Raw genomic sequence first — 25,012 nt, forward strand, 5'->3', positions numbered from 1 at the left:
TATTTTTAAATTGACAATACAATAAATAGCATCATACAAACGATACATAATCTAAACACTATGACCACACTTGTAACTGCTCGTAAAACTCAATCCGCTTCTCCTCCGAGAGGTTGTGACTCACGACATACCGCAAGTGGTCCACCATTTCTGGGTGTCCACAAGTCACAAACGCAATGGAACCGTTACTCTCTTCAATCTCATGCTTGACAAAGTCTTCCACATCAGGTCTCCCGTGCCTGAACTCCACGTGACACAAATCTTCAGCAACTTTAAAGCTCGAGCCATCAGAGTCATCTGTTTTTTTCTTTTCCTTGTCCGATTCTGCGGTTTGGTTTGTGGGTCTTGTCAAATAAACAATAGTCTCGATGTTCTTACCTTTCAAAAACTGTAATTCCTCATAAAACCAGTCCAATGACTTGTAATCCCGAACAATCCACACGAGCTTGACCTTCTGTTTGGAGTCTCTACGTGCCAAGTCGTAGGCCTCACTGTAAATACCGGGGATTCCATTACCCCCCGCCACAAACACCGCGGTGTCGCAGTATCTTGCAGGCGTTGATTCTCCATATGGACCTTCAATTCCTACCCTCATTTTAACTGTCTGGCCCGGCTGAGACGCTATGTACTTGTAAAGACCATGTGTTACTCCTCCTTTGACTTTACAATAGAGGACTATTTTGTTGTTGGTTTCGACAGCCTCAGTAAATGTGAATGGATGAGATTGCCAGAAGCACGAAGGTCTGATGAAGTGAATAAATGCATGGCCTCCGGGAACAGACTGCCAGTATGATGGTTTGGGGGTGGTTACCTTGAGAGTATCCCCAGCCACTAATTCGATGGTGGAAATGGGGAACCCAAAAAGTACTAACCGGATGACTCTCACCACCCGGTCAATACACCAGATAGCTGTCGTAGCATAGTACCAGTTGACGTAACCTAAGGTATCGACATGGAGCCAGGAACCTGCTACGAATAAAACCGCCAACACTATGTGCCAAAAGAGGAAAATCTCGTAACTCATTCTTCTCAACACCAAAAGACCCTGCCCCAAAATGAGACCCGATGCAATAGTAGCAATGGTTCCCCAGATCATGTAGTTGTCGGCCATATATTCCGCGTATTGATCTGCGAAGCTGATGGTATATCCCACCGTATGGACCAACACAAGTATAAATACCACTCTACCCACCCACCGATGGTAGCCCATAAAGGTTGCAAAATTCCATCCGGTAGCCCACTGCAAAAAATTGTTTCTTCCAGCAAACAAAATCAACAATGGTGACGAATACGATGCCAAAATCCCAGTCCTCACTGCTACATATTTCGCCAACGATTTGGTACCATCGGAATAGTACTTGTCATCGGCATAATACTTGATTTGGGAACCAGAGCATACTATCACCACCACCAAATACCCCACCGACACTGCTGTTTCCACTCTCGTGGGGATAAGCGCTATTGGTATGCCCCTAATCTTCATGGGTTCTGTCCGGTTCTTGCAAACTGCAGACATGGTGAAATTTTTCCGGAACCAATTGGTGTATCTTCCATATCTTTTCTTCACGAACCCCGGGGCCAAAAATTTGGTCCAGTGTGCAATAGATGCAATGAGCAAAGCCAATACCCAGTATCCAAGTGGCCCAAACCCATAATACAAGGAATTGTTGTAGGTGCCATATACATACACATAAGAGAGCTTGTATTGCATAACAATCTCTTCGTCGACCAAAATTGGCACATCAACGGGAACAGACACGTTGAAATCAGGAATGTCGTCGGCAGAAACGGCACTTGTTTGGTAATATTCATAAGCATCCTCGAGCTGCTCAACAGTTACATTGTATTGGGCACACAGCTGAACTATACTTTCCAATATTGTAGGTTTCAATTTACCTTCTACGCTAAGGCATCCCATGTAACTGGCCATCAGGTTGTTATTAACACAGTAACAATCCTCCATTTGAGGGTCATCACAGAAAGTGGCCAACTTCAGAAGATAGTCACCACATGACTGGCTTTCTATATCTGCTTCAGAAGTATACCTGTATTGCGATGGAGTATGGGCATGGCAAACACTGAAAAGTCCTAAAAAGAGCAACAGCAACCGCATCTTAAATGCAAACTTCATGCTTAGAATGAATATTGGGAATGTGATCAGCTGGGTTGATCATTATATATAGAAAACCATGGGGTTTCAACTGGGCTAGAACAGTCTCGTAATGGTTCAAAAGCGCTTCAATTACTGGCTATTGTTGGTAAAACCTAACTTGGAAACCTAACTTGGAAAACCTAACTTGCAAAGCCTAACATGGTTAAGCCTGCAGTTTTACGCTCTCATTGAGGCGGATCCCAAGTTTATTCTTGGGTTTTTTCTGGGCATACGTTCCTGCTTTGAGATTTTGACCGGAGCCTCCTGTCAAAATCTCAAAAGCCAAGCAAACCTCGAATCAGACACATTTGTGCATGTGGCATAGCAACTAGTCAATATATATTACTTAGGGCCTCGAGTATAAATCTCGGACCCCGTCACATGCTGGGTGATATGAGCTTTCCAACCACGGCGCCTGCAAGTAATTTGATCAGATAAGTTTTTTATTGTCGGTCCGAGATGTTTATATGCAAGATCACATGTCAGTTTGGTTAAGGTCGACGATCTTTCCGAAAGGAGCTAATCATAGGCATCTACACAAATAATAAAAAAACCATGTCATTTTCAAACCCCTTTAACTACGCCATTAAGCCGGAGGTGGAGTCGAGACTGTCCCTGGCAACACTATTGTATATCATCTGATTGGCCAAAAGCTTCTTTTTAATTCTCCTTTTCTGTAATTTTACGGGGATTACCGGCAAGTAACCGTGCCGTTCTTCAAACACTAACGACGTGAACACACAGCTGATGGCCACCCAGTAACCCAAGTAGCTGAAAATACTTCCGTACGTAGCACTGTTGGTCCAGCCCAACACGGCCGTGGCTATCATCCAAAAGGCCCCATCGTCCTGAAGTTCCCCGTTACAGCAGTTCACATGCCATACGCTCTTGGTGATGTCGTAGGACCCAGGACCATGGCCCGTCTCACTCACGTCAAACCCATCACAACGGTCGATGAATTTCTGCAATTCAAAATTCCACACGCCCTTGCTGAAAAGTCCTGCCGCAATTAGATAGAGAAGGCCAGTGGAACACATCAAGAACCACTGTAAAGACAATGAGTTCCCGGTACGATACAACAAGATCCCAATGATGCTACCTATAATTATGGCTGTGAATGTGGAAATCACAATGGACGCCACAGAGGTGTTTTCGTTGATTCCAATGCCCCCAATAAACACAATGGCTTCCATTCCTTCTCTCAACGTGGTTATGAACGGGAGAATGAACATGGAATATTTTTCGCTAAACGTATCGACAGACTCGCCAAAAGACCCTTTCTGGCCTGCTACCACCCTATTGAGGTAATTCGACTTCTTGATGATGGTGGTCAACTTGGCCTTCCATTTCTCCTGCATCTTATTGACTCGCAAGATCTTGATTCCCATCACCGAAATGATGATGCTGGCAACAATCGAAAAGGTGCCTTCCCAGTAGTGTTCGGTCACAGCCCAGAGGTCATTTCCAATGACGTAGAATATGCTCAAAATGACAGATCCCAATATTAGGCAGCATACCAAACCCAAAAATCCTCCTATCCAAACCTGTAGTCTCAAGTATTTGTAGATGGAGAGTGATTCATCGGGAACGGCTTCTGGTGGGTCAACTGACAGCCCTTCAACCACCACCGACAGCTCTTCCATCACCACCGACAGCCCTTCCACCGTCAGCGCAGTACCACCATCATCCGAAAAATCGGTGTCGATCTCTTCCAGACCCAACCTGGAATACGCATTGTGGGGAGTGATGAAACTCTGGTGTAGAAATGCCAACAATACTGACACAATGATGGCCAGTTCGAGAGTTTCTCTCAACACGATGAGAAACACTTGAAACGAGAAGTAATCCTCCAAGGTGGCCATAATCTTAAGTTGTGTGTGAATTTACTGGAGGATGTCAGGTTTATATAATGCTTTGCCTCACTTTATGCGGATGCGACCGCAGGATTTTATCTTTTCCATCACACAGTCGCACCCTCGGAACTCGACCATTTCCAAGCCCGCACTCGGCCATCGTATATGGCTCCATTTTGGGAACAGTTTCTATGGGGACAGTGTCTATTCTAAAAGTATGCGTTTATGTGTTTGACTAGGTGTTTTCGTGACTGGCACTGCTGACACGGTACAGTTCTAGATTGAGTACCTGCAATTTCTGCTCTGATACATCTTCCTCAAAATCGGTCAAATCGCTTTCAAAGTCCATCCGTTCACTCTTCTGCCTTTTAGGTAATGGTATGGCTGAGTCTTGAGACCTGCTTGTGGTTAGGATATCTGCCGGGCGTTGTTTGCGCCGCTTTGGCATGAAGATCCCACTGTGTTGCTTGGGGCTGGCAGTATCTGGTTTTGTACTATGAAATGCAGGTTTTGGTATTGGAATACTGGGCAATTCGGGGTGTGAGGTAATCGTAGGAGAATGAGAAGCAATCCTGGGCTCTGAAGGTATGATGTTCTGTCTTTTGACGTTCTGTTTGGGGGTCTCAGGCCTTTCTCTCTTGGTAACTGGCCTTTCTCCCATCTTCTGAAATCTCTCCTTGTCGATCTCATGGCACTCTTCGAACTTCAATTCGGACGGACTGGTCGGCTGTGGGTCGATCGTGAAAAATGGATGATCCAAGGCGTCCAATGCGTTGAACCTTTTGTATGGGTTGAGGGTCAAAAGATGGCTCATCAAATCTAGTCCTTGGGCATCATTAATAATAGGACCGTATTCGTCTTCAAACACACGTTTGCACGTCAATCCAATATTCAAGTCGGTCTTATTTGGTAGGTCCAACGAACCGGACCAGTCAGTGGTAGGACTACCCAATAATTGGAAGATTATCTGACACTGGTGAGAATCTGTTTTCCCGCTCAAAATAGGCTTGCGAGTAAAGAGCTCTCCAAAGACACATCCCACACCCCACATGTCGACGGCAGTGGTGTACTTGCGGTCACCAAGCAAAATTTCCGGCGGCCGGTACCATCTGGTGACCACCAAACTCGTATAATTACGTTCTCCTCCGCCAGGACCTTGGCCCAAAGTGGGTGGAGTGCCGTGGTAAACACGGGCCAACCCGAAGTCTGCTATCTTGAGGGTTCCGTGTTCATCTATCAAAATATTGGCGGTTTTCACGTCTCGATGGAGGAAGTTCTGCTCATGAATGTATTGGATGCCCTTAAGAAGCTGTATCATCAAGCATTTTATTTCCAGCATTTTCAATGTGATGTGTGGATTCAGCAAGATCCCCACCAAGTCCGATGACATGTATCCACAAACCGTGTAGAAGCAGCCTCGCTCTCGAACCACATCCTGTGAAGTTGAGGTTTTGGGCTCTTCGTATATCATATCCTGGATCTTCAAAACATTTGTGTGATTCAACTTCTTCATGATTGTAATTTCTCTCATGGCCGTTATGGGGAACCCCTCTTTGGCCGAGTGATTCAACAACTGCTTGAGCGCCACGATTTCGCCAGTTTTTATGTATTTGGCTTTTTGAACTACTCCGAAGGTTCCCTTTCCTAGTTTCTTCAAAATCTCAAAGTTCTTTAATCGATTCATATCCTGGAACTTGTTGATGGACTGGTACTTAGCCGTGTGTCTCTTTGCTGACGTACCTGCCATGATGGTATTGTAGTGTGTAGGTGTTTATGTGATGATGCGTAGAAGAACCAAAAGGTGTTTTCTGAATTTCGCGAGAGATAAATGTCTGCCAGCAGCGATTCTCACAAATGTTTGTGAATATTAAAATGACTAATTAATTAAGTATAAACTTTAGTAGTGAACCTCTAAACCACAGGCTGGGTTTTGGGTTTACGATGCTTTCTCTCTTTGGACAACCTGCCGGCTTCCTTGACGTTGAATCCGTCGGTCAACAATCTGGTGGTCTCTTCGAGTTCCAAGCCAGATACTTCAGGGTACAAAAAGTAGATGAAAAAGAACGAAATCACACACAAACCTGCGAAGAACGAGAAGGTTCCTGTGGGAGTGATTTTCTCCAACATGGTTAAAAAAGTGGAGGAAATGGTTAAGGAACCAGCCCAATTAGTACCGGCTGCAAACATTGCCCCAGCCGATCTGACATTAACATCAGAGAATAATTCAACTCCAGTCCAGGCAGAGGTTCCGATACCAATAGCGTAACTTCCCACAAAGAGAACCATTGAAAGAATCACCACGATTCCCCAACCCGAAATACCGCTGCTTTTAACAATCACTTCATCAGAAGAACCAAACTTGACTCCCAAAAAGTGGAATCCAATGGCACAAATCACCAACGCAATACACATGATGGGAATCGCAATGCACAAGGTCTTTCTTCTTCCAACATGGTCAATGATACATAAGGAGACACATGAAAAGGTGAAGTTGGTAGCTGCAACAATGATGGATACAGCAGTAGCATTATTGAATCCGCAAGTCTCGAAAATCGTAGCACTAAAGTACATGAGCGAATTGAACCCGGTAAACTGCTGGATTCCTTGTAACCCACAGGCCAAAATCAAAGCCCTTAAATTTGCTGGAGTAGAATGAAGTAACTTGACTGAGTTCCATGCTCTGGACACCGGACCATCACCTGGAACATTGGAGTTGGAAGCCACCATTTCGGCGATTTCAGACTCGATGAACGCGTCGTCAGCATCCTTATACACTTTTTTCAACACCATTTTGGCATTCACAGGGTCGTTATTGATGATATAGAATCTTGGAGTATCTGGTAAGAACCAGAATAACCCAAATTGGAGAACTGCAGGGACAATACACAAGCCCACCGACACCCTCCATCCGTGGTTAACTCTGGTTAACCCCCAATTAATGAAATACGCAATCAACTGACCAGCAGTAATCAACATACTGTTCGTGACAATCAACCGGCCCCGGTAACGTGAAGGCGCCAACTCGGAGATCATCAAGGGAGCAATCAACGATGCAATTCCCACTCCCCATCCAAGCACAAATCTTCCCACAATCATGGTCCACACGGTTTTGGCAGCCAATTGGATAATGGCCCCCACCACAAAAATCACGTTGGATCCCAACAATACCATTCTTCTACCCAAGAAGTTGGCCAATACTCCCCCCACGACGGCTCCTAAAAGTGCCCCTAAAGACGTGGCTCCAGTTATGAATTCTTGCTCTCCATCAGTAAGGTGCTTATTGGACAAATCTGTGCCAATACTCACCAACGCTCCCGAAATGTATCCGGTGTCGTAACCGAACATGTACCCGGAGATGGAGGAGGCCAAGGTTAATAGAATCACCAACCGACTCGGTTTGGTTTTGGATGTGTCTGTGGTGGTGGAAACATTATCCTTCACGAGATGCTGAGATGAAGTCTCGCTTGATAGGTCGAGGTTCTCGGTCGACTGATAATCTGGTGAGGGCTTAGACATGGTGACGAAGCTCTATTGATTTATTAACAGAATCTATGAGGTGAATGAAATAGCCTTAGTCAACAAAAAAAATGGGAATTTTGAGATGTTTTTATGCACCGGCGGTGTGAGGGTTTCGGCGATTTGAGGGGGCCGGGCTGCGCAACCGCAGTACTTAATTCGCCGGATGAGCGTTAGGGGGACACGACCCGTTTCCAGCGGAAGGTGCCGGTAGCTGGTTGGTAAGAACTTTGGTGTGTCTGAGAACATAGTTATGGTTAGAGCGACCAGTGGGACTTTCAAATGCTGTGAGCCGGTATAGTTTTAGCTTAGCTGGTAGGGTTTCTGAACTACTGACAACTACCCGAGACAGGCCCACCACCCATCTTTACTTTGCAGATATTACTCTTATAAATTAAACAAGCTATCTATTATTTAGTTTTTTGGAGGGTTGAACTTGATCTTTCTGTTCTTGATTGGTTGCCACTTGAACTTCTTGACCCAAAGCGACAAAAAGTACAATGATGAAATCACTATGATGGCCTTCAATCCCCATTTCTTTCTGTCATCATGTTCTGGCTCAGAAGCCCAGTTCAAGAAAGTCGAAACATCCTTAGCCATTTGAGAAGTGGTGGCAGGAGTACCATCTTCATATTCAATCAATTCATCAAACAATACTCTACCCATGGCAATAGAACCTCCTGGGAAGTAAGGGTTGTAATTAGATCCGGGAGGTAATTGGACACCTGCTGGAGGCTCTTCTGGGTATCCGGTCAATAAGGAAAAGATATAGTCAGCACCACCGTGTCTGGCTTTCACAATTAAGGACAAGTCTGGAGGTAAAGCACCTTGGTTACCGGCTCTAGCAGCTTGTTCATTAGGGTAAGGACTTGGAAGATAATCCGCTAATTTACCGGGTCTCATTCTAGGGTTACCTTCATCATCGGGTTCATCTTCATACTCCAACTCTTCGGTGAAAGCCTTGGCTTCACTGGCTGAATGGGAAACACCCACCAAATTTCTCCATGCGATTCTGTTTAATGAGTGACAAGCAGCACAAACTTCTTTGTAAACCTGGAAACCTCTTCTGATGGAAGCGTGGTCAAACGTCGAAAACATTCCGTTGTGAGGCCAGTCATAGCTTGGAGGGTGTAATCCATGTTCTGCAGCAGTCATGGCATTGGCAGTCATCGAATCTTTGTACAATAAATAGGAAGCACTTAAACCAGTCAACCCAACCGAGGCAATAGCAGCTTTGTGGAAGACGGTGTTGGACGCTTTGATGGACGATCTGAACATATTGGAAAAGCTTTGTGACTCCTTAGAATAAATAAAAACGGTCGATTCTAATAATTGTTTTTGTAATACAACCTAAATGCAAAAGAAGTAGAATATGCTAGTTATTGAGGGACTCTTGCAAAAGGCGTAGGCTGTGATGCAATTGGAAGGGCTTATGCAAAACGGCACGAGTGTTTTATGATCAAATGACCTGGGTGTTTTTGTCTAGAAAAAGCTTGGGATTCAATAAATAAATCTTTCACTGGTGTTTGATGAAAAAAAACGAGCCTTTCTAATGAACAAAAGGTTTTCAGTGATTGGATGAAATCGTCCGCGACCTCAGTTTTTCTTGGTCGGGCACGCTTCGGTGGTGTGAGAGCTCGATTGAAAGATGCTTACTTTGCATCCATTGGTGGGTAATTATTTTACAGGTAGAAGAGGGATTGTTGAGTTGATGAGTTGGGTGTTTATGTTTTACATTCTTAATGATTCTTGTTCATCACGGGCCGTTTTCAGCCGGTTTAAATCGTTCTTTACTTGCTTGTTCACCCTTTTTCATGTCTCAGCAGTATTTTCACTATAATTATGGAGCCAAAAAACTCCTAGAGATAATTTCTTCGGGTTAAATGGTCCCGCCATCATTTCATTCGTCTCTGTGCTGTAATTCTTTATTTGTCTTCATTTTCATTGTGTTTCTAAAATCAAAGTGCACAACTTAAATATACCAAAAAAGACGCCAATAACAAGGTTTCAAAGCAAGGTGGTGATAATTCGCCAAACCTGACCCTTGTTACCAGCACTGCTAATGATGGTGGAGACTAAAAAGAAATAGCCCGACGCGGGAGTCGAACCCGCAACCTTGTGATTAAAAGTCACACGCTCTAGCCGATTGAGCTAGCCAGGCGTTGCTGTTGTCCAAAAACGACGGTTTGGCCGGCAAGCGGTCGTTTTAAAGATAACATCCCAATTAGACTGGTCCCATGGTTTAAAGAACCATTACACCCACTCTACCTATCGACCACTACATATTCTACCTTTTTTGCGCTCTCCAGAAGTGTGTAGGTACATTCGTCAATATTGAGCTATAGTAATATTTACCATTTTTCTTCGGGGTTCTCCTTGTACGCCAAGTAGTCACTCAACTTGAACAAGCTAATCTCGGTTTCATTTTCCACGCCTAGATCATACAAAGTTTGGGAAGGATTCACATCAGGTGAAAGAATAGTAAATTCTTTGTCGTTTTCGAAATTTATCACCAAGTTCATCGACTTGGTGCCATGGGCCTTTGTATACAACTTCAAAGTATCATACTCCATGTTTCTATAGGGCCTCAATCCCCCGGTGGTGTTGATAATTTGTTTCATCTGCTCATACAATTGTTGTGGAGTGGTTTCCTTCAAGTTGATGGAGTGGATGATATGGTTTCTCACATTTCTATAAGGAAAAGACTTGATGATCCTGATGGTCAACACGGCATCTGTAGCTGGACGGACATTGGAAGTCAACGGTTCTTCTGTATCCATGTTTTGAAAGACTAACAGCAGGTGATGAGATAAATGCGAGAGATGTTTCTCAAAAGTGTAAATCGTGTACTCATTCAATAAATATTTGCAACTAATGTAACATATACGTTAAAATTTCAACCCGTCTTCAAACTTGTTGAAGAAATCGGCTAAATCGTAGACCTTATCATTTCCCAACTGACTGCCGACCCGGCGCCTCTGGGTTTCGAAGATTAGTTTGGAATTGTCAATTTCACTGTCGTCGTCGTCTGACTCTAGCACGAGGCTAAAGTCACTGTCATTAAAGCTAAGATTCAAGAGCTTGATGGGAACAAGCTTGATGAAGCTCTTGATGTAGGCCTTGTTCAAGCTTTCGCCAGTGAGTTCCTCCAAGATCAAGGAGAATTCAAGTTCATTGGTGATAAGCTTGGAATCGAATTTGAGAAGCTGATTTTTGAAGTTGACATATTTGGCTTCGATATCAGTATCGGTTGTGGATGCAAAGGTTTCAATGTATTTAAGATTGGATGGCGAAACCGTAAAGTTCAAGTTTCTTACATAGTAGTCAACCTTGTGAATGAATTGAATGTACTTTTCAAATTCGTTCACTAAACTATCCAATTTGTCTCCACTTTGAGTAAGATACTCCTCAATCTTCACCAAGTATCCATTGAGCTTACAGATAACTTCATTGTTTAAGATTTTCTCAAGGAATTCCTTGATTTGGTCTGTTTCTTGTTTCTGTAAGCTGCTTACTTTGGAGAACTTGAGATCGAGTGCATCGAAAGTCAACCTACTTGTTACGCCGAGTTCAAACTTATCATTAATCAGCTTCAAGCTTGTGGTGGTCTCATTGTACAAATTTTCCAACTTCTTCATGTCCTTATAAGTCAATTTTGCAATCATTTGGCCCACTTCTTCGTATTCTTTCAAGTTGTCCAAAAGGCTCCCCATCTTGTGATGTAAAATGTCTGTCAACTCGACAAAATCTTCATTATCCTTGAAACGAGCCAAGAACTTGGAATCAATTATACTCTTCGCTTCCTTGTCCCATTCAGACAAAACCTCAAAGAGTTCCTCGTCGAAGTAGCTGGGAACATCATCCAACTTTTTGCGTATCGATGTTATTTTGTTGGAGAACTTGAGTGAGTCCGTCTCGTATTCAAACTTGTTTTTGATGATATCCGCCATCCTCACCAATACCTCGTCATAAGTCTCGTCGGCAAAATTCTCCTCATTGGGCTCGGGTTGCAATTGTTCGTCAAAATTTCCCATTTCAAAGAACTTGAACCACTCAAGAATAAAGAACAAAATGCATTTCTCGTCAGGGACCAAAGTCTTGAAATCCTCCACGTCGGCTAGTTTGGGGACACCCAACTCGTTGGCAAATTGAAGGATCAGTTTCATATTTTGTAGCTTAGAATCACCCAATCTGATTAACTTGGAAGAGGGTACATACGACTTCAATATCGACCACAACACACTGTCAGGAGCGCTGATTTCCAAAGACCAGTCCCTGTCAAAGTTGCAGATTTCCTTGTATTTGTACTTGGAGTTGACCCACTTCAAGACGATTTGTTTTATCTGAATAATTGAGTTCCCGTCATTCATGAGTCCAATGGAACTGGTGGTGGAGAATATGAAAAGCGACCACGTCAATCCCAAGATCAATTTGAGGTTCCCATCAATAATACTTTCACTGCTGATGCTGGTGGTATTAATCTTCAAGACAATTCGAATGAACTCCAAAAAGTCGTTGACGTTCTCCATTTTCTGGATGGGAAGCTTTGGGTTCGTATACAACGGTTTGAGGAAGTAGAGCTTGAGGTCTGTCTTCTCCAAGTCCATTTCTGCTATGATAACATTAGTCAATTGAATGAGAACCAATCCGTCTCCCAAATCTTTGGACAAATCAGTTAGCTGCAAGTTGAGTTTGGAGTTTATCCATCTTAACATGGTCTTATGTTGTTTGTTGACCCATTCAGGGACCTGGCCCACTTTAAATCTCAATATGCTGCTCATTGGGTTCTTGGCTCCACAATCGGTACCCTTTGTAAATATATATATATGTGGGATGCTCGTCTATTTTGATACACGATATGAAACAATTACGAAAAGGCGCGTAATGTTTAGATCAACCGCATCGCGAACCAGGACTTTAGTGTAAATAGACATAATTAGAGAATTATGCGTCTTTGTGTTAATTCAGGGGTCAGTTACAAGACGGCACCGCCAATAAGTAGACGATAATTGTGCTGATTGACATTATAAGGACATATCTCGTAACTTTTCTATAAACATAATGTGGTAGTGAGGCGGCTTAAGACATGCTTTCAAGTGAAATGAAATTGGTATTTTTCATGTGCTTGGAGGTTTTCAATTTCTGTACATAGATGCCCATAGAACGGTAGTTGGATCTTCGTGTCCAGTTAAACCCTGACTAAATCATCTCTAAATCTTGAAAAACGGGTGGTCCATTGCCTCCTTGGCCGTAGGTCTCAACTGGTGATCATATGTCAACAATTGATTCGTGAGGTCCAACACCTCTTCGCTCATTAACGGCTCATTCAACTTATTGACGAAATTCTTCCATGGCTTTCGGGAATAATTGCCCAAAATGTTGTCAAAGTCAGAGCTTAAACGGATTCCATACTTACTGATATAACTCATTAACTCCTTGGTACCCAACACTTTTGCAATCTGCACAAGCTGGTCGTTGTTAGAATCCCCCCGGAAGAACGGGTCCTTCTTGAAGATGATCCCGGCAAAAATACATCCCACCGACCACAAGTCCAAAGAGTAGTCATACTGCTGTAAATTGATCAACAACTCTGGAGCCTTGTGGTACCGTGACGCCACTCGTACATTGTAGTCCATACCCTCGTGGTAGAACTCGGCCAACCCCCAGTCGATCAACCGTAACTTCTTGTGTAAGGGATCGATCATGATGTTCTGAGGCTTGACGTCTCGATGAATAATCCCCATCGAATGACAATAGTCCAACGCAATCAAGAGCTGCATCATGTAGTACTGGATGTCACTGACACTGAACTTGGGGTACAACACACGAAAGTCGACGTTGTCGACTCTTTCAAATACTAAAGCCGGGATTTTGCTGTGTTCGTCACGAACAATGTCCAACAACCCAATGACATTAGGACCACCGGTCAAGTTCTTGAGGATCTTGACTTCCCGATATATCTTCTTCATCTTCACTGGCTTCAACACCTTGATGACACACGGCTCGTCGTTGACGACATTCACACCTTCAAATACCTCCGAGTACTTACCTCGACCGATTTTATTGACAATCTCGTAGTTCTTGATGGTGCCCCACGAGATCTTGTAGTTCTCATAATCCCAGTACTCCTTGGGCTTCTTCTTGTTCGCGTCCACATACACGCGAGCAACAGAGTACACTTTCAGGACACCGCTGACACTCATGGACGTAAAGATGGTATGACTGATGAGAAAATGATCAATTTAAATGAGGAAAATGAGATGCGACCGCCTGATGATGAGACCAAGAAGAATATAATCGGACGGATTTTTTTAATGGGGGTTATAGTGGTGGTGGTGGCGTAGGGAGTATAGGGGGAGAGCGGGGAGTTTAGAGGTGCTGGTTTTAAGGTGCTGGTTTTAAGGTGCTGGTGATACTTGGTTCGAGAACAGCAGGAAATCTTCGGAAAACACCCCGGCAGCCCGATCTTTCTTCAAAATCAGTACAGTAGTATACAGCACACCGGGCCCGTCACCTTCCACCACCGCTGGCTCTCTATTTATGTATGTCATTTTTCTGGCCCCAAACTGGTTCATCTTTTCGAGTCTCAATTTCTCAATCCGCGTCCCATGCCATGAGTCTACCTATATCCATAGAAGATCCACACCAACAGCTAGACGATTTCCAGCTCTCGTGCAAACACCAGCTTCCCATCGATGCCCATGACCGGTTTCTCAATGTGTGCTACGTCAACTACCAAAAAACCCCGGTTTTTCTCCTTCAATCAGGTATGATCGATGTCTATTCCACCCTGGACGAATGCCAAAACTACATAAAACACCGCTTGCTCAAGCACTCACTCCGCGATTCGAGCATAGGAATGCTACTAAAGAACACCACCAATGAGAACGTGTACGTGATAGTGCTTATCCATGAATTGAAGGTGAAGGCCCTTGTAGTGGACTTGACTATAGTCGCACGGCTTAATGATTATCAGGACAACAACGAAGACAAGTTTGGGGACAGAACTCTCACCGAAGTGGTTGACCTCAAGACGCGACACAATAGCATACATGTGATTGACAAGGTTTTGGAGAAGAAGAAGCGGTCTAAATCCAGTACACCGCTTCCCACTTCTTCGGTCAATAACTCCGAACAAATCAACAGCATGGTATCTAAAGTAGTGCTTTCTGGGCTTCGGCTTCGAGGGATGTCTAGCACTGCTGCCAACTCCGCCAATGAGAAAATCAAAATCAAAGAAATCTACCTGATGACTTACAAGTCGGCCATATTTGCTATGAGAAAGTTCTCTAATAAGCCAGTGCATCTCAATGATATCCAAGATGTGGTGGAAAAGCTTCTCCAGATCTACATAGATGTCGACACAGACAACCCATTTGTGGATTGAACAATAAAGCCGTTTATAGATTGAGTAACACTATAGATTTAATATATACAAGAAGCTACAGCTACAACTCGGATAACTTCAATACGGTGGACTGGGCAAAATCCGGAATTTTGGCATCGGAAGCCGCTTCCAACTCAGATGAAAGATAACTCTTACGTACCACCTTTTTGACGGCCTTGGTCTGTCCCCGGTGTGCCAACAACAAAGATGGGTCTTTCAATAAGTATCCTCTTTTATGGGGATTTGAGTAGAATTCGATATCTCTTCTGTGCGTAGGTCTAGCTTGCAATGGCAAGTATCCCTTCTTTAAGATGTATCTGTCGGGGTTTATGTGAGCCTTCAATCCCAATTTGGTGAAATATTTGGCGGTGAATTCATGGCCAGTCTTTTCAATGGATTTAATGGCTCCAATGGATGCTCGGGAAGCTTCAATATGTATTGGAACCGTGTATGTTTCTTTCCCATTTCCCAAGATCTTGATACCATCTCTAGTAGAGCCCGTCACTAATCCGCACTCTCTCATTTTCTGTATGGTCAACAACTCTCCTGGTTGTAGATTGATTCTATTGTTGTCCCAGAACTCTTGAATTCTTTCCAAGTTCAATTGGTTGTATTCTTTTCTGTGAGGTCTTTTGAAGCCTATGATGGGGAATCGCTTATAGAAAGGTGTTTGCCCACCTTCAAACCACTTGGGTACCTTACCACGGGCTTTCTGACCCTTTTGACCTCTTCCAGAGGTTTTACCTTTACCAGAAGCTTGCCCTCTACCTAATCTCTTGTAGCTTACGACAGCTCCTTCTATGGGGGCCAAGCTTCCCAAAAATGAGCTGCTATAGCGTGCTCCCCAAAGGTTGAGAAGACCCGCACGAGGGAGCCTTGACGCTAAGGTACCAAATATCATCTGTTAGCCTAGCTTGAACAAAAGTTGAGGTTTACCGATTGAAAAATTTTATGCGACTGATGGTCGTGTACCCGGCTAGTGTCAAAATAGGTAATCTGAGTGCAATGAACTAATGACAGATCATAAAACCTGTGCCCTAATTATCTGGTAGGTTCAATAGCTCGTTTTCAAATATAGAGGTGCTAACCATTGCATATATTCGCTAATTAGCTCCAAAGTAATTATTTGGTATAAATGTCGCGTAGACGTAATGCTACCCACCGTACAAACCTCTGATTCTATCACCGTAAATATATTTCTTCGCGGTGGCCTCGTTCCAAAGCATTTTACTTAGGGGGTAACTTCATATCTCTTTTTTTTAGCCACGGTTTACTAAATAGAAATCACTATCCAGCGAAAGCACAGTTTTCTTGCTGTAAAAGAACCTGTAGTGGTTATTAATTTAACAATTTACACAATATATGATTGCTTAGATGAGTTAACGATCACCAAGCTTCGGCTGCAAAAATATTCTCGAACTTACTGCGCACTACCGTGTTGCATTTAGTCGCATATCTGGTGCAAAAGTATCATCCACAAATTCATAATTAGAAATACATTCCCAAAATGTGGAAGTATAAAGAACCTTCTAGTACCCAACAAGTACATATTAATGAATATTTGAAGGCTAAGCTTGAAGACTTCCCCCAGATAAACAATAAAGTCCCTAAAAATCTTGAGTTTGATGTAACAAAAGTTTTGGGGAATTACCAAAAGACGACCCAATGATAGAAACCACACCAATATGGTACGTGATTCTCATGTACTTCCCCCTGATCTGTGAAACCACAGACTTTGACCTCAGTACAAAATCGAAAGGTACTGCTAACACTTTTACGGAGGTAGTACAAGATACCATTTCGTTGGAATTAAGTCTTCCATCCCATAAGGTCTTTGTTGAAGAACAATGGAAGTATCTTATACTGTTAATGGTCTGTAACCGTTCTCGGCCATTAATGCTTATGAACCTGGATATCTTTGCCTTTCTCCAAGCATCTCGAGTACCAAGGATGACATTGGATCGGAAGAGAAAACTTCATGAGGCAACTATGACTAATATTGCAAGGGAAATGGTTTTCGACTTGGTAACTAATATAAGCCGGTTGTTTTTTGGACTGTCATTGGAAAAGTCGGACGGCATCGATTTCAAAACCCTTCTTAACTATAAAATGACTACCTTGCACTGCTTGCCTGATTTACCTGTCCTTGGATTACCCAGATTTGGTAGTATCATCGTTGGAGAAGTCAAAAAGCCATCGATTAAGCACTGGATTAAACAGCTTCATGATTGCAACTATATGATCTTCATTAATGTCAGCGAGAGAAATGATTCAATAACTAAGAGTTTGGAAGGCTCTTTGAACCAACTCATTGCTTATCAAATCATGGCCAAATGTAAATTGGGATACATCTCAGACACAATAGTGCATATCTTCACCACTATCACAGATATCAATGATAAGGTGATGAGCGTTAAAGTGGATATCACAATATCAAGCAGGATATACAATGAAAATCCTGAAATGTATCCTCCTGCTGCTCTAATGCTTGCCAAAATTGCTGAAATTCAAAGAATGAAGCCAAAGGTTTACAAAAAATAAATTAATACAATCTTCAGCAAAGCAAACAATTGGGCAAAGAAGACGTATTTGGATTTCTACTTCGATGAAACAATGACTACTAGGAATTTTCAATGGTTCAAGAAGAGCTTAAATCACTTGAAGCACACTTACATCTACTATGATTTGAAAACAACAGATGAAATCCAAAGAGAACCTGGCTTATACTCTCAAATCTTCTGCATACCCAACAAATATTTGGCCTCAACATTCTTGCTGCTTGACATACCAGGTGAAGAAATCGTCGTTAAAGTTTTTGACCCTGGTTACTACTTTATTTCGAATTGGAGTTATAAGTATCAGTATGATGATGCTCGTTACAATATTCAACAATATTTTGAGAATGATATCGAACACTACCAAAAGGTAAACGACTTAAACCAAAGTCATAGGTGCAAAATCGACATACTTTCGGGTTTCAATGCAGGGTTTTGTTCTTTCTGGAAAGATCAGTCAAAATCAAAAGATTCAAACAACTATATTGCATCAGGTTTGACTATATTCATGCCAAAGTTGACAAAGAAGCCGAAGACACAGGAGGATTATTTAAAGGGTTTAAAGGGATTGATCACCATAGAGAACGCCGGTTTAGCCGATTTTGCTGTCAACTACGAAAATATGTTTATGGATAAGGGAAAGTTTATATTCTCACACTACAACCCACCTACAGAGGAAAGTGAGGAAAGTGATGACACGCCAGAAGTTGAAAGTTTCCAATCTCAGCGGATCAAAGAGTTTATCGAGGTGTGGCGTAAGAAGGACCCTGAGTATCTGTATATTATTGCTAAAGAAAGTGTAAACCGTTTCGAAGAAGAAACTCAAAGAGAAATCACACTTGATAATGATGTCCAAAATCCCAACAGTATGAGGAATAAAAGGTCATCGTAATTATAATTAAGTATAGTTTACTATTTCCCTGAATAGTAGATAAAATATTCACTTCTTTTGTGAACGGGGACAATAAGGACTCTAGGACTGTTGTATAGTAGTAGAATAGGGGAATAAGAAGATGGAACCGAGATCCACATTAGACAGGCGCGTGATTAAACAAGAAAGCATTGTCCTGTGAATCACTAATCGTCTGACTTAGCGTTGGTGGACCCATAGGCACTGTCAAATTCTTCTTCCACAATCTCGACCGGAACGGGTCTTTGCAAAGCCGTAAATGGTTTTTTGGTGATTTTGCAATACACCCAAATCGCACCCACTCGGGCGACAACACACACTAATGCAATTAAAATCCCACCAAATGGGGCAATTACAAACGCCCCAAAGGCACCCCAGTCTTCAGCATCATATAATCCGTTCCAAATCAATAACAACTTCCCCCCTTCTTTGGCGGTTCCATAATAGACGGTTCCAAAGATAAAAATTGCAACCAAAGCTCCTAATCCTCCAACCATCACATCCACTCCCGTCAAAAACCAAAAGAACCGGTCACTCAAACCTAAGAATATGATTGGGATGATAGAGCTCGAAATCAAGTCAGCAATCAAATAAATCTGTAAGATATTATCTGCCACTTTGACGGCCAACACCACAATCGGTACAATCATTATCACCACCATTGCTCTAACCCAGATGGTCTTAAGCCTGTTTCTAAAGATATCATTGGAGATGGTTGACACAAAGGCAGACTGCAAAGAGTCAAAAGTACAAGTGGAAATGGTGATGGTGAAGATCAAAACAAACGCGATGATCCACCCAGGCATCTTGGCAAGAAGAATGAAAAAGGCCATAGACCCGTTCTCATCCCCCACCGTCAAATCACCCGACCACACGGCCAAAAACCCTGGCACTCCTACCAAGGTACAAATGACCATCACTATCACAGCCGAAACTGATGTACCGATAGCCAAACCTCTATCGGACTTACTAGCAAAAGTTCTCAACCAAAACGAGTTCAAGAAGAAGGCATTTGTACCAACAGCCACAAAAAATACGTAGATCAACTCCCAGCCTAACTTATTGGCCTGAAGCAAGTGGGAAGGGCCTATTTTGGAGGTGTCTATGTCGATATAAGACCCCATTCCTGCCGCACATATGATTATAAGCAACAACACCAAAGCCCCCTGAAAGTTATCGGTGATGAAACTCACCTTAAAGCCTCCTACAGAGGTGTAGATGGTGGTGACCACACACTCAACAATGACGGCCCCTAAAGCATCTAATCCCGTTAAGGTTTCAATTGCCAAGCTCACAGACGACAATTCAGCAACCATGTACAAAAACATCGTCAAGCACGTAAATAGCGACAAGTACAATGCAGTAACAATCCCAAACCTGTGTCTGACCCACTCACTCAAAATAAAGCCATCAGGGCACTTTTTCCTGATGATGGGCCCAAAAAACCCAAACGAAGCAATGGGGATTGCTCCACAGATGGTGTATACCAATAATCCGTGTAAGCCCGAGATGTTAGCTATCTGGGCATACGTGGTCAAAACTCCACATCCCATGGCTGAAAGTTTGTTAGTATTTAAATTCCACAATAAGAACATCCTCACGCAAGTACGAACTTGATCGAGTTAAACCGGTATAATCTCAGCACTCACATGAATGCACCCGTTGTCTTATTGTTGCAGATGTGTCATTAGCATTCCCTATATATTGTTTGAGTATTGTCGAGTTTGTTTTGTGTTTGGTGGGGTTTACATACCTGATGCAACGAAATTCAACACCAAAGGAGCGGCTCTCTGAGTACCATTGGAGGACAAGAAGGTTGCGCTCTTGGAGTATTTGAACGCCAAGAACAATCCAGTAGCTAAGAGGAACGCATAGGTGAGATATATTATGGCGTTATTGCCTTGTGACGATAATTGGCCCATATTGGAGGTATTTAATTTGGGGGAAAATCAATGGGGCGCTGATGTCCTTATATATCTGATAAGATGAGGTATGCGCTTAAAGGGATTTTGAAAACTTTTCGCATTCTTTTAGGGCGCTTCACTTTTAGCGAAACACCAATATTTACGTGGGTGGAGATGCCTGGTAGATGGTGTGGAAAAGGAGAATAAGGTAGTATGGGTGTGGTATGTAAGAAGTTGGAGATGTTGAGGGTGTTGGGGTAGCAAAAAAAGATTTTGCTCCACGGCAGGTTCGAACTGTCGACCTTCAGATGACACAATTTTGCAACTATGAGACTGACGCTCTGCCAACTGAGCTAGTGCAGCAAAAACTGGTGGTTCTTGCACCCGCTCACAAACTCCTATGCTGATGTCTCCTTGCTAATACCGACTTCGTTACTATTAAAAGTCTATCATAAAGAATATACTGGATATCACAAATGATACCAGTAACGGGTTGGGTCTCAATTCATTATATTCATTATATACAGCTGTCGTACTAAAATTCATAAAATGGCCCTGCAGCACCAAACTCCATTAATTTTTTGCTGCTTCAGTCTGACTCCAATTTCCACCTCCAGTTATTGATGGCCCTAAAAGATCTAGAGGACTGGTTCTCTCCATAAAGCAAACAATAATGCAGAAACAAAAGCTTGATTTCCTCAACTTCATCAATTATTTCCAACTTGCTGATTCTTTTCACCTCTTCTTCATCAAACCATGCTCCCGTTGACTCGTAGCCCCCAACACTGCTGATATCTGTGACCTTTGAATTTTTCAAGCCGAGCTGATGGAAAAACTCCAACTTCGACTCGACAGTCGCAAATGCATTGAACGTGAGCAAATTAATGCCTCTCCTCTGGAGGTTATCGGCCATTTGAGCACCAAAGGCATCCTTCAACGAAATGGGGTCATAAACAATGAGTGACATCAACGTACTTCCAAAATAGTTGCTCCAGATGTTGATAATGTTCTCATTTTCCTGAGGACTCGCGTAGCATAAAACGCATTCACTGAGTACTAGCGTAGGAAGCAGCGAGTCCACAAACTGGAGAACTTCACTCGAATGGGTGAGTTTGCGCAAGTCGTACCCGATAATGTGATAGTTGGACGTATGAAGATCTGGCTCTATGTCGTTGAACTGGTCTCGGGTGGTGACATCAAGACCTATATGCTCTTCACCCTCGTACTTGACAATCGCCCGGAGCCCATTGTCCCCCAAAATCGTCAACTTCTTGATCTTTGCGGTCTCGGGGAAATCAATCTCCAAGTACTTCACATTCGGTGACACATACTTGAAGCATCTGGTGTCGCTACCTCCTCCCAAAGAGAGGATCTGGCAAGTGCCAAACTCCTTGATGAATTCTTCCACGATTTGACTGATCAGCTGTGTTCGAAGATACGTTCCACGGTTTATTATGGGGAATTTCCTGTCGTTGAAAGCCATTCTGAATGTTCTGCTGGCTGATAGGTTTGTGTAGCCTTCGCAGAACTGCAAATACTTAGAGTAGGATGCCACCAATTTGGAGATGTTGTTGTCCATTGGAAGGAAGTACCCTTGTTGGGCACAGCTGAGCCTGCACGCCAATGCGTCAAGGTCTGTGGATCGAATAACCTTGTCTTTTTTTTGATTTGGCGATAACATGGGCAAGATACTTTTCATCAAAAACTGCGCGAGCCCGTACATTTCTCATACATTCTCCTACACCAACCAGATAGGAAATGTGCATATTGCAAAAGCAGATGGGTACCCAGGTATATGTTAGCACAGGAGTGGGTTTCAATAGACAAGGTTTAAATATAGTTTAAGTGGTTTTTTGCATTCATTTATATGCCTATCTAACTTCTGACCCTCAGGGTGTCTTTTCGATAATCACCCACCAGTTGTCCCGTTCGTATCCTTCGTCCACTATCGTACACGACCCTGCTCTCCTGGAATTATCCACAAGCTCCCCTTTTTTGTACAAGTGGTAGTATCTGTATTTTGTGATAGGTTCTGGTTCTGGTTCTAATTCGGGCTCTACAACAAGTTCGGTAGGAGACTCGCTCTCCTTGTCGCTCTTTTTCAGACCCTTCTTGCTCTTCTTCTTACTCGCCTTGTCTTTCTTCTGGTTGTTTTTCAACACCCACGGCACCAAAATGTCCTGTTCATCTCCTTCTTTATACCCTCTTCTGGAGTTTTCCTGTTCCAATGCCCAGCAGTATATCAACGCCCGTCCTCCGACACGTAACTTGGATAGTATATGCGATATGGCCTCGATCCTCCTTGTTTCGGTGGCAAAATGGTGTATCACTGCTATAGAAATGGCAAAGTCAAACCGGTTGCACTCATGAGGTAAGTGCAAACCGTCACTGACTCCAAGCTGAAAGTCCAGCGAAATGTCGTGGGCACATCTGATCAACCCCTCCGACCGGTCTGTGCCTATGATGAACAAATTCTTGTTGACGCCCAAGTACTTTCCGTTTCCACATCCCACATCGATTCCTATGGAGTACTTGGGCTGGGCAGTAAGAAACTTTTCCACGATGGGCCAAGGCTTGTACCGTGTTTGTGAGAAATGGCCAGCTATATCGTTGTATACGTCGTGCACCAAGCTCTGTTCCTGCTCAACCGCAGGTAAGTTTGGTGGTAGGCTAGGCACGGGTGCAGACATTTTGCATCTTCAAAAAAATCTGTGCGCGATGGATTTCGCGCAGTCGCTTGATTCGCAGTACTATGGCTAGTTATGGGGTTTAAAGCATATTTTGGCTGGTTTGTCCTTTTGGTCCTTCTACCGTTCCTACACGTACTCATAGAGCCTTTAGAGCCTTTGTTGACGGGTGAGCTCCAGAAAGTCCAGAATCTCGTCGATGGTCTCGAGATTACTATACCTATCTACGTCAAATTTGGAGACGCCGGGTTGCACTTGCCAGATTTGATAGATGCAGCCCAGATCCAATTGGATTCGGAACTTGCCACATACAACACGAGTCTCAAGTTCAAGCTTGTGGATAACCTAAAGGAGCCACCAATGGATCCCAACTGTGAGGAAATACAACTTGAAGATGACTACGTGTTGATATTGCATCTCGGCAGTTCCGATTCCGCCATCATTCACCAGCGGTTTCTGCACGTGGTGCTCATCTACATGCTCAGCACCGTCCACTCGAACGACTTGCCGTATTTCGTGGTGCAGACGTTGTTGGACTATTTGCTATATGCTGATTTACATCCTTACCAATATGAGGAACTTGATGAGCAGATTCCAATTGAAGTCATCCAAGTGAGCAGCGGCTCAGGCAATTCGTACGAGGCGGTGGCGGAAATGTGTTCTGAAGGCTTCAATCGCTTTTCAAACAATATATTCAATGTGACTGCAAAATACTCCAAGGTTGCAAAACTGCAAGTGAGTCCTCAACCCCACCGATTCTACTTCGAGGTCCTTGATACAGGTACCCCCAAGACTGAGGAACTACCTGCTGGAATTCCTAACGATTCGGTGTTCCAGTTGGTTTTACCGGCTGATTCCATGCTCAACAACGAAACCACAGGCAAATTCGAGGCTTTTTTCGATGATATCTACGCTAGCTTGGCCCTGGAGCTCCCGGTACTGATTCACCCTTCAAACAACGTCAACATCCGTTTGGGGGCTCTTCTCAAGCATTCAGTGCTTCGGAACATCAACAAAATCTTGGATAGATTGGCCCAGAATCCACATCACCCGGCCCAAAAACCCATTCTCGCCAACGTCAGGGGCTTTATAAGCCAGCTCCAGCAGTATCCCGTACCATGGAAGCGTCTCCATCAAGAAACTACCAACACCCTCAAATCCACATGTTTATAGAATGCCAATACAAAAGGTCGCGAAATGCGACCCAAACTTGTTCTTCACATCAACTAATATGTCACACAACCCTGATGAACCCACGGCCGGAACCGATGACAGCGACATGAGCGACGTCAGTTTGGACGAAGAAGATGAAGAGATCATCGGCCGCGTGTTGTATGGCTCGATTGCCCACCAGACAGATGATGATGTACTTCGTATTTCCGACGACGACCACAGCAGCGCCAGCGACATATCGGATACCGAACTCGAGCAGATCAATGACCCGGCGCTCGTGTCGCGGTACAAGCGTCTTCGTGAAATGAAGGTCGACAAGGACCTTGGCGAGGAAGAACGCAAGCGCTTGATCATGGCCAACTTTAATAATGATCAGATGGACCGGTTTGAAGCGTACCGTCGTAGTACCATCAACAAGCCCGGGGTGAAGAAAATCTGTAACGGGGTGCTAGGCCACTCGATTCCTCCGCACCTTGCGATCATTCTCGCGGGGTTGTCGAAACTGTACTTGTCGGAGATCATCACCAAGGCCTTTGAAGTGCAAGAGCGAGAGAACAAGGCCAAGTTGATCATGGACATAGAGGGCAAGAAAAAGCGCAAGCGCCAGACGCTTCGGAACATAGAGAACGGTAAGGATATCGAGGTGAGTAATTCGAGGCTCACGTACGACGGAGACACCCAGAGCCCGTTGAGGCCAGAGCATATTCGGGAGGCCATTCGGCTTTATCGCCATGAGAACAGCAGTGCAATCCAGGCCCAGTGGCGGGCGCAGGGCGACGCTGACGGGTGGTTGTTTCGGTAATATGGTAATTAATGCATAAGTAGACTACTTCAGTCATTGAGTGTTGTTTGTATCCTCTTTCTACCTTCTTCTG

General features: G+C 43.6%; 16 protein-coding genes and 2 non-coding genes across 18 annotated transcripts; 5 read left to right on the plus strand and 13 right to left on the minus strand. All coding sequences in view use genetic code 12, as the record gives it.

The window, feature by feature from the left end:
- Nucleotides 1-58: 58 nt before the first annotated feature.
- On the minus strand, nt 59-2,131 carry PSN45_002483 (uncharacterized protein; the record flags this gene model as incomplete). Its single annotated transcript, XM_066157880.1, has 1 exon — nt 59-2,131. One exon carries the CDS (start codon nt 2,129-2,131, stop codon nt 59-61), a length of 2,073 nt encoding a protein of 690 aa, XP_066013977.1.
- A 599-nt stretch (nt 2,132-2,730) lies between these two features.
- On the minus strand, nt 2,731-4,014 carry FTH1_2 (fts3-like protein; the record flags this gene model as incomplete). The annotated part of the gene is made up of 1 exon (XM_066157881.1): nt 2,731-4,014. One exon carries the CDS (start codon nt 4,012-4,014, stop codon nt 2,731-2,733), a length of 1,284 nt encoding a protein of 427 aa, XP_066013978.1.
- A 226-nt stretch (nt 4,015-4,240) lies between these two features.
- Nucleotides 4,241-5,752, minus strand: BUR1 (serine/threonine protein kinase, CMGC, CDC2/CDK subfamily; the record flags this gene model as incomplete). The annotated part of the gene is made up of 1 exon (XM_006684979.2): nt 4,241-5,752. The coding sequence occupies one exon, from the start codon at nt 5,750-5,752 to the stop codon at nt 4,241-4,243; it is 1,512 nt and encodes a 503-aa protein (XP_006685042.2).
- Nucleotides 5,753-5,916: 164 nt separating this feature from the next.
- ITR1 (myo-inositol transporter itr1) lies at nt 5,917-7,521 on the minus strand (the record flags this gene model as incomplete). Its single annotated transcript, XM_006684978.2, has 1 exon — nt 5,917-7,521. One exon carries the CDS (start codon nt 7,519-7,521, stop codon nt 5,917-5,919), a length of 1,605 nt encoding a protein of 534 aa, XP_006685041.1.
- Nucleotides 7,522-7,935: 414 nt separating this feature from the next.
- Nucleotides 7,936-8,799, minus strand: CYT1 (cytochrome c1; the record flags this gene model as incomplete). The annotated part of the gene is made up of 1 exon (XM_006685145.1): nt 7,936-8,799. One exon carries the CDS (start codon nt 8,797-8,799, stop codon nt 7,936-7,938), a length of 864 nt encoding a protein of 287 aa, XP_006685208.1.
- An 809-nt stretch (nt 8,800-9,608) lies between these two features.
- On the minus strand, nt 9,609-9,682 carry PSN45_002488. Its single transcript has one exon. It is a non-coding gene; the product is annotated as a tRNA-Lys (tRNA).
- Nucleotides 9,683-9,872: 190 nt separating this feature from the next.
- On the minus strand, nt 9,873-10,301 carry PSN45_002489 (uncharacterized protein; the record flags this gene model as incomplete). Its single annotated transcript, XM_006685143.1, has 1 exon — nt 9,873-10,301. The coding sequence occupies one exon, from the start codon at nt 10,299-10,301 to the stop codon at nt 9,873-9,875; it is 429 nt and encodes a 142-aa protein (XP_006685206.1).
- A 108-nt stretch (nt 10,302-10,409) lies between these two features.
- Nucleotides 10,410-12,302, minus strand: PSN45_002490 (uncharacterized protein; the record flags this gene model as incomplete). Its single annotated transcript, XM_006684977.1, has 1 exon — nt 10,410-12,302. The coding sequence occupies one exon, from the start codon at nt 12,300-12,302 to the stop codon at nt 10,410-10,412; it is 1,893 nt and encodes a 630-aa protein (XP_006685040.1).
- Nucleotides 12,303-12,731: 429 nt separating this feature from the next.
- CKA2 (Casein kinase II subunit alpha') lies at nt 12,732-13,724 on the minus strand (the record flags this gene model as incomplete). Its single annotated transcript, XM_006685141.1, has 1 exon — nt 12,732-13,724. One exon carries the CDS (start codon nt 13,722-13,724, stop codon nt 12,732-12,734), a length of 993 nt encoding a protein of 330 aa, XP_006685204.1.
- Nucleotides 13,725-14,134: 410 nt separating this feature from the next.
- On the plus strand, nt 14,135-14,908 carry SLD7 (chromosomal DNA replication protein; the record flags this gene model as incomplete). Its single annotated transcript, XM_006684976.1, has 1 exon — nt 14,135-14,908. The coding sequence occupies one exon, from the start codon at nt 14,135-14,137 to the stop codon at nt 14,906-14,908; it is 774 nt and encodes a 257-aa protein (XP_006685039.1).
- Nucleotides 14,909-14,969: 61 nt separating this feature from the next.
- MRPL10 (mitochondrial 54S ribosomal protein uL15m) lies at nt 14,970-15,809 on the minus strand (the record flags this gene model as incomplete). Its single annotated transcript, XM_006685139.2, has 1 exon — nt 14,970-15,809. One exon carries the CDS (start codon nt 15,807-15,809, stop codon nt 14,970-14,972), a length of 840 nt encoding a protein of 279 aa, XP_006685202.1.
- Nucleotides 15,810-17,017: 1,208 nt separating this feature from the next.
- Nucleotides 17,018-17,449, plus strand: PSN45_002494 (uncharacterized protein; the record flags this gene model as incomplete). Its single annotated transcript, XM_066157882.1, has 1 exon — nt 17,018-17,449. The coding sequence occupies one exon, from the start codon at nt 17,018-17,020 to the stop codon at nt 17,447-17,449; it is 432 nt and encodes a 143-aa protein (XP_066013979.1).
- Nucleotides 17,450-17,521: 72 nt separating this feature from the next.
- Nucleotides 17,522-18,355, plus strand: PSN45_002495 (uncharacterized protein; the record flags this gene model as incomplete). The annotated part of the gene is made up of 1 exon (XM_066157883.1): nt 17,522-18,355. The coding sequence occupies one exon, from the start codon at nt 17,522-17,524 to the stop codon at nt 18,353-18,355; it is 834 nt and encodes a 277-aa protein (XP_066013980.1).
- A 185-nt stretch (nt 18,356-18,540) lies between these two features.
- Nucleotides 18,541-20,295, minus strand: PSN45_002496 (uncharacterized protein; the record flags this gene model as incomplete). The annotated part of the gene is made up of 2 exons (XM_006684974.2): nt 18,541-19,928; nt 20,127-20,295. The coding sequence occupies 2 exons, from the start codon at nt 20,293-20,295 to the stop codon at nt 18,541-18,543; spliced, it is 1,557 nt and encodes a 518-aa protein (XP_006685037.1).
- A 256-nt stretch (nt 20,296-20,551) lies between these two features.
- On the minus strand, nt 20,552-20,640 carry PSN45_002497. Its single transcript has one exon. It is a non-coding gene; the product is annotated as a tRNA-Met (tRNA).
- A 226-nt stretch (nt 20,641-20,866) lies between these two features.
- PPM1 (carboxy methyl transferase for protein phosphatase 2A) lies at nt 20,867-22,967 on the minus strand (the record flags this gene model as incomplete). Its single annotated transcript, XM_006684973.2, has 2 exons — nt 20,867-21,928; nt 22,191-22,967. 2 exons carry the CDS (start codon nt 22,965-22,967, stop codon nt 20,867-20,869), a joined length of 1,839 nt encoding a protein of 612 aa, XP_006685036.2.
- A 72-nt stretch (nt 22,968-23,039) lies between these two features.
- PSN45_002499 (uncharacterized protein) lies at nt 23,040-24,137 on the plus strand (the record flags this gene model as incomplete). Its single annotated transcript, XM_006684970.2, has 1 exon — nt 23,040-24,137. One exon carries the CDS (start codon nt 23,040-23,042, stop codon nt 24,135-24,137), a length of 1,098 nt encoding a protein of 365 aa, XP_006685033.2.
- A 58-nt stretch (nt 24,138-24,195) lies between these two features.
- On the plus strand, nt 24,196-24,939 carry TAF11 (transcription initiation factor TFIID subunit 11; the record flags this gene model as incomplete). Its single annotated transcript, XM_006685137.1, has 1 exon — nt 24,196-24,939. The coding sequence occupies one exon, from the start codon at nt 24,196-24,198 to the stop codon at nt 24,937-24,939; it is 744 nt and encodes a 247-aa protein (XP_006685200.1).
- Between the last annotated feature and the right edge of the window lie 73 nt (nt 24,940-25,012).

Source organism: Yamadazyma tenuis, chromosome 3 (genome assembly GCF_029203305.1).
Source record: "Yamadazyma tenuis chromosome 3, complete sequence".
NCBI classification, from domain to species: domain Eukaryota; kingdom Fungi; phylum Ascomycota; class Pichiomycetes; order Serinales; family Debaryomycetaceae; genus Yamadazyma; species Yamadazyma tenuis.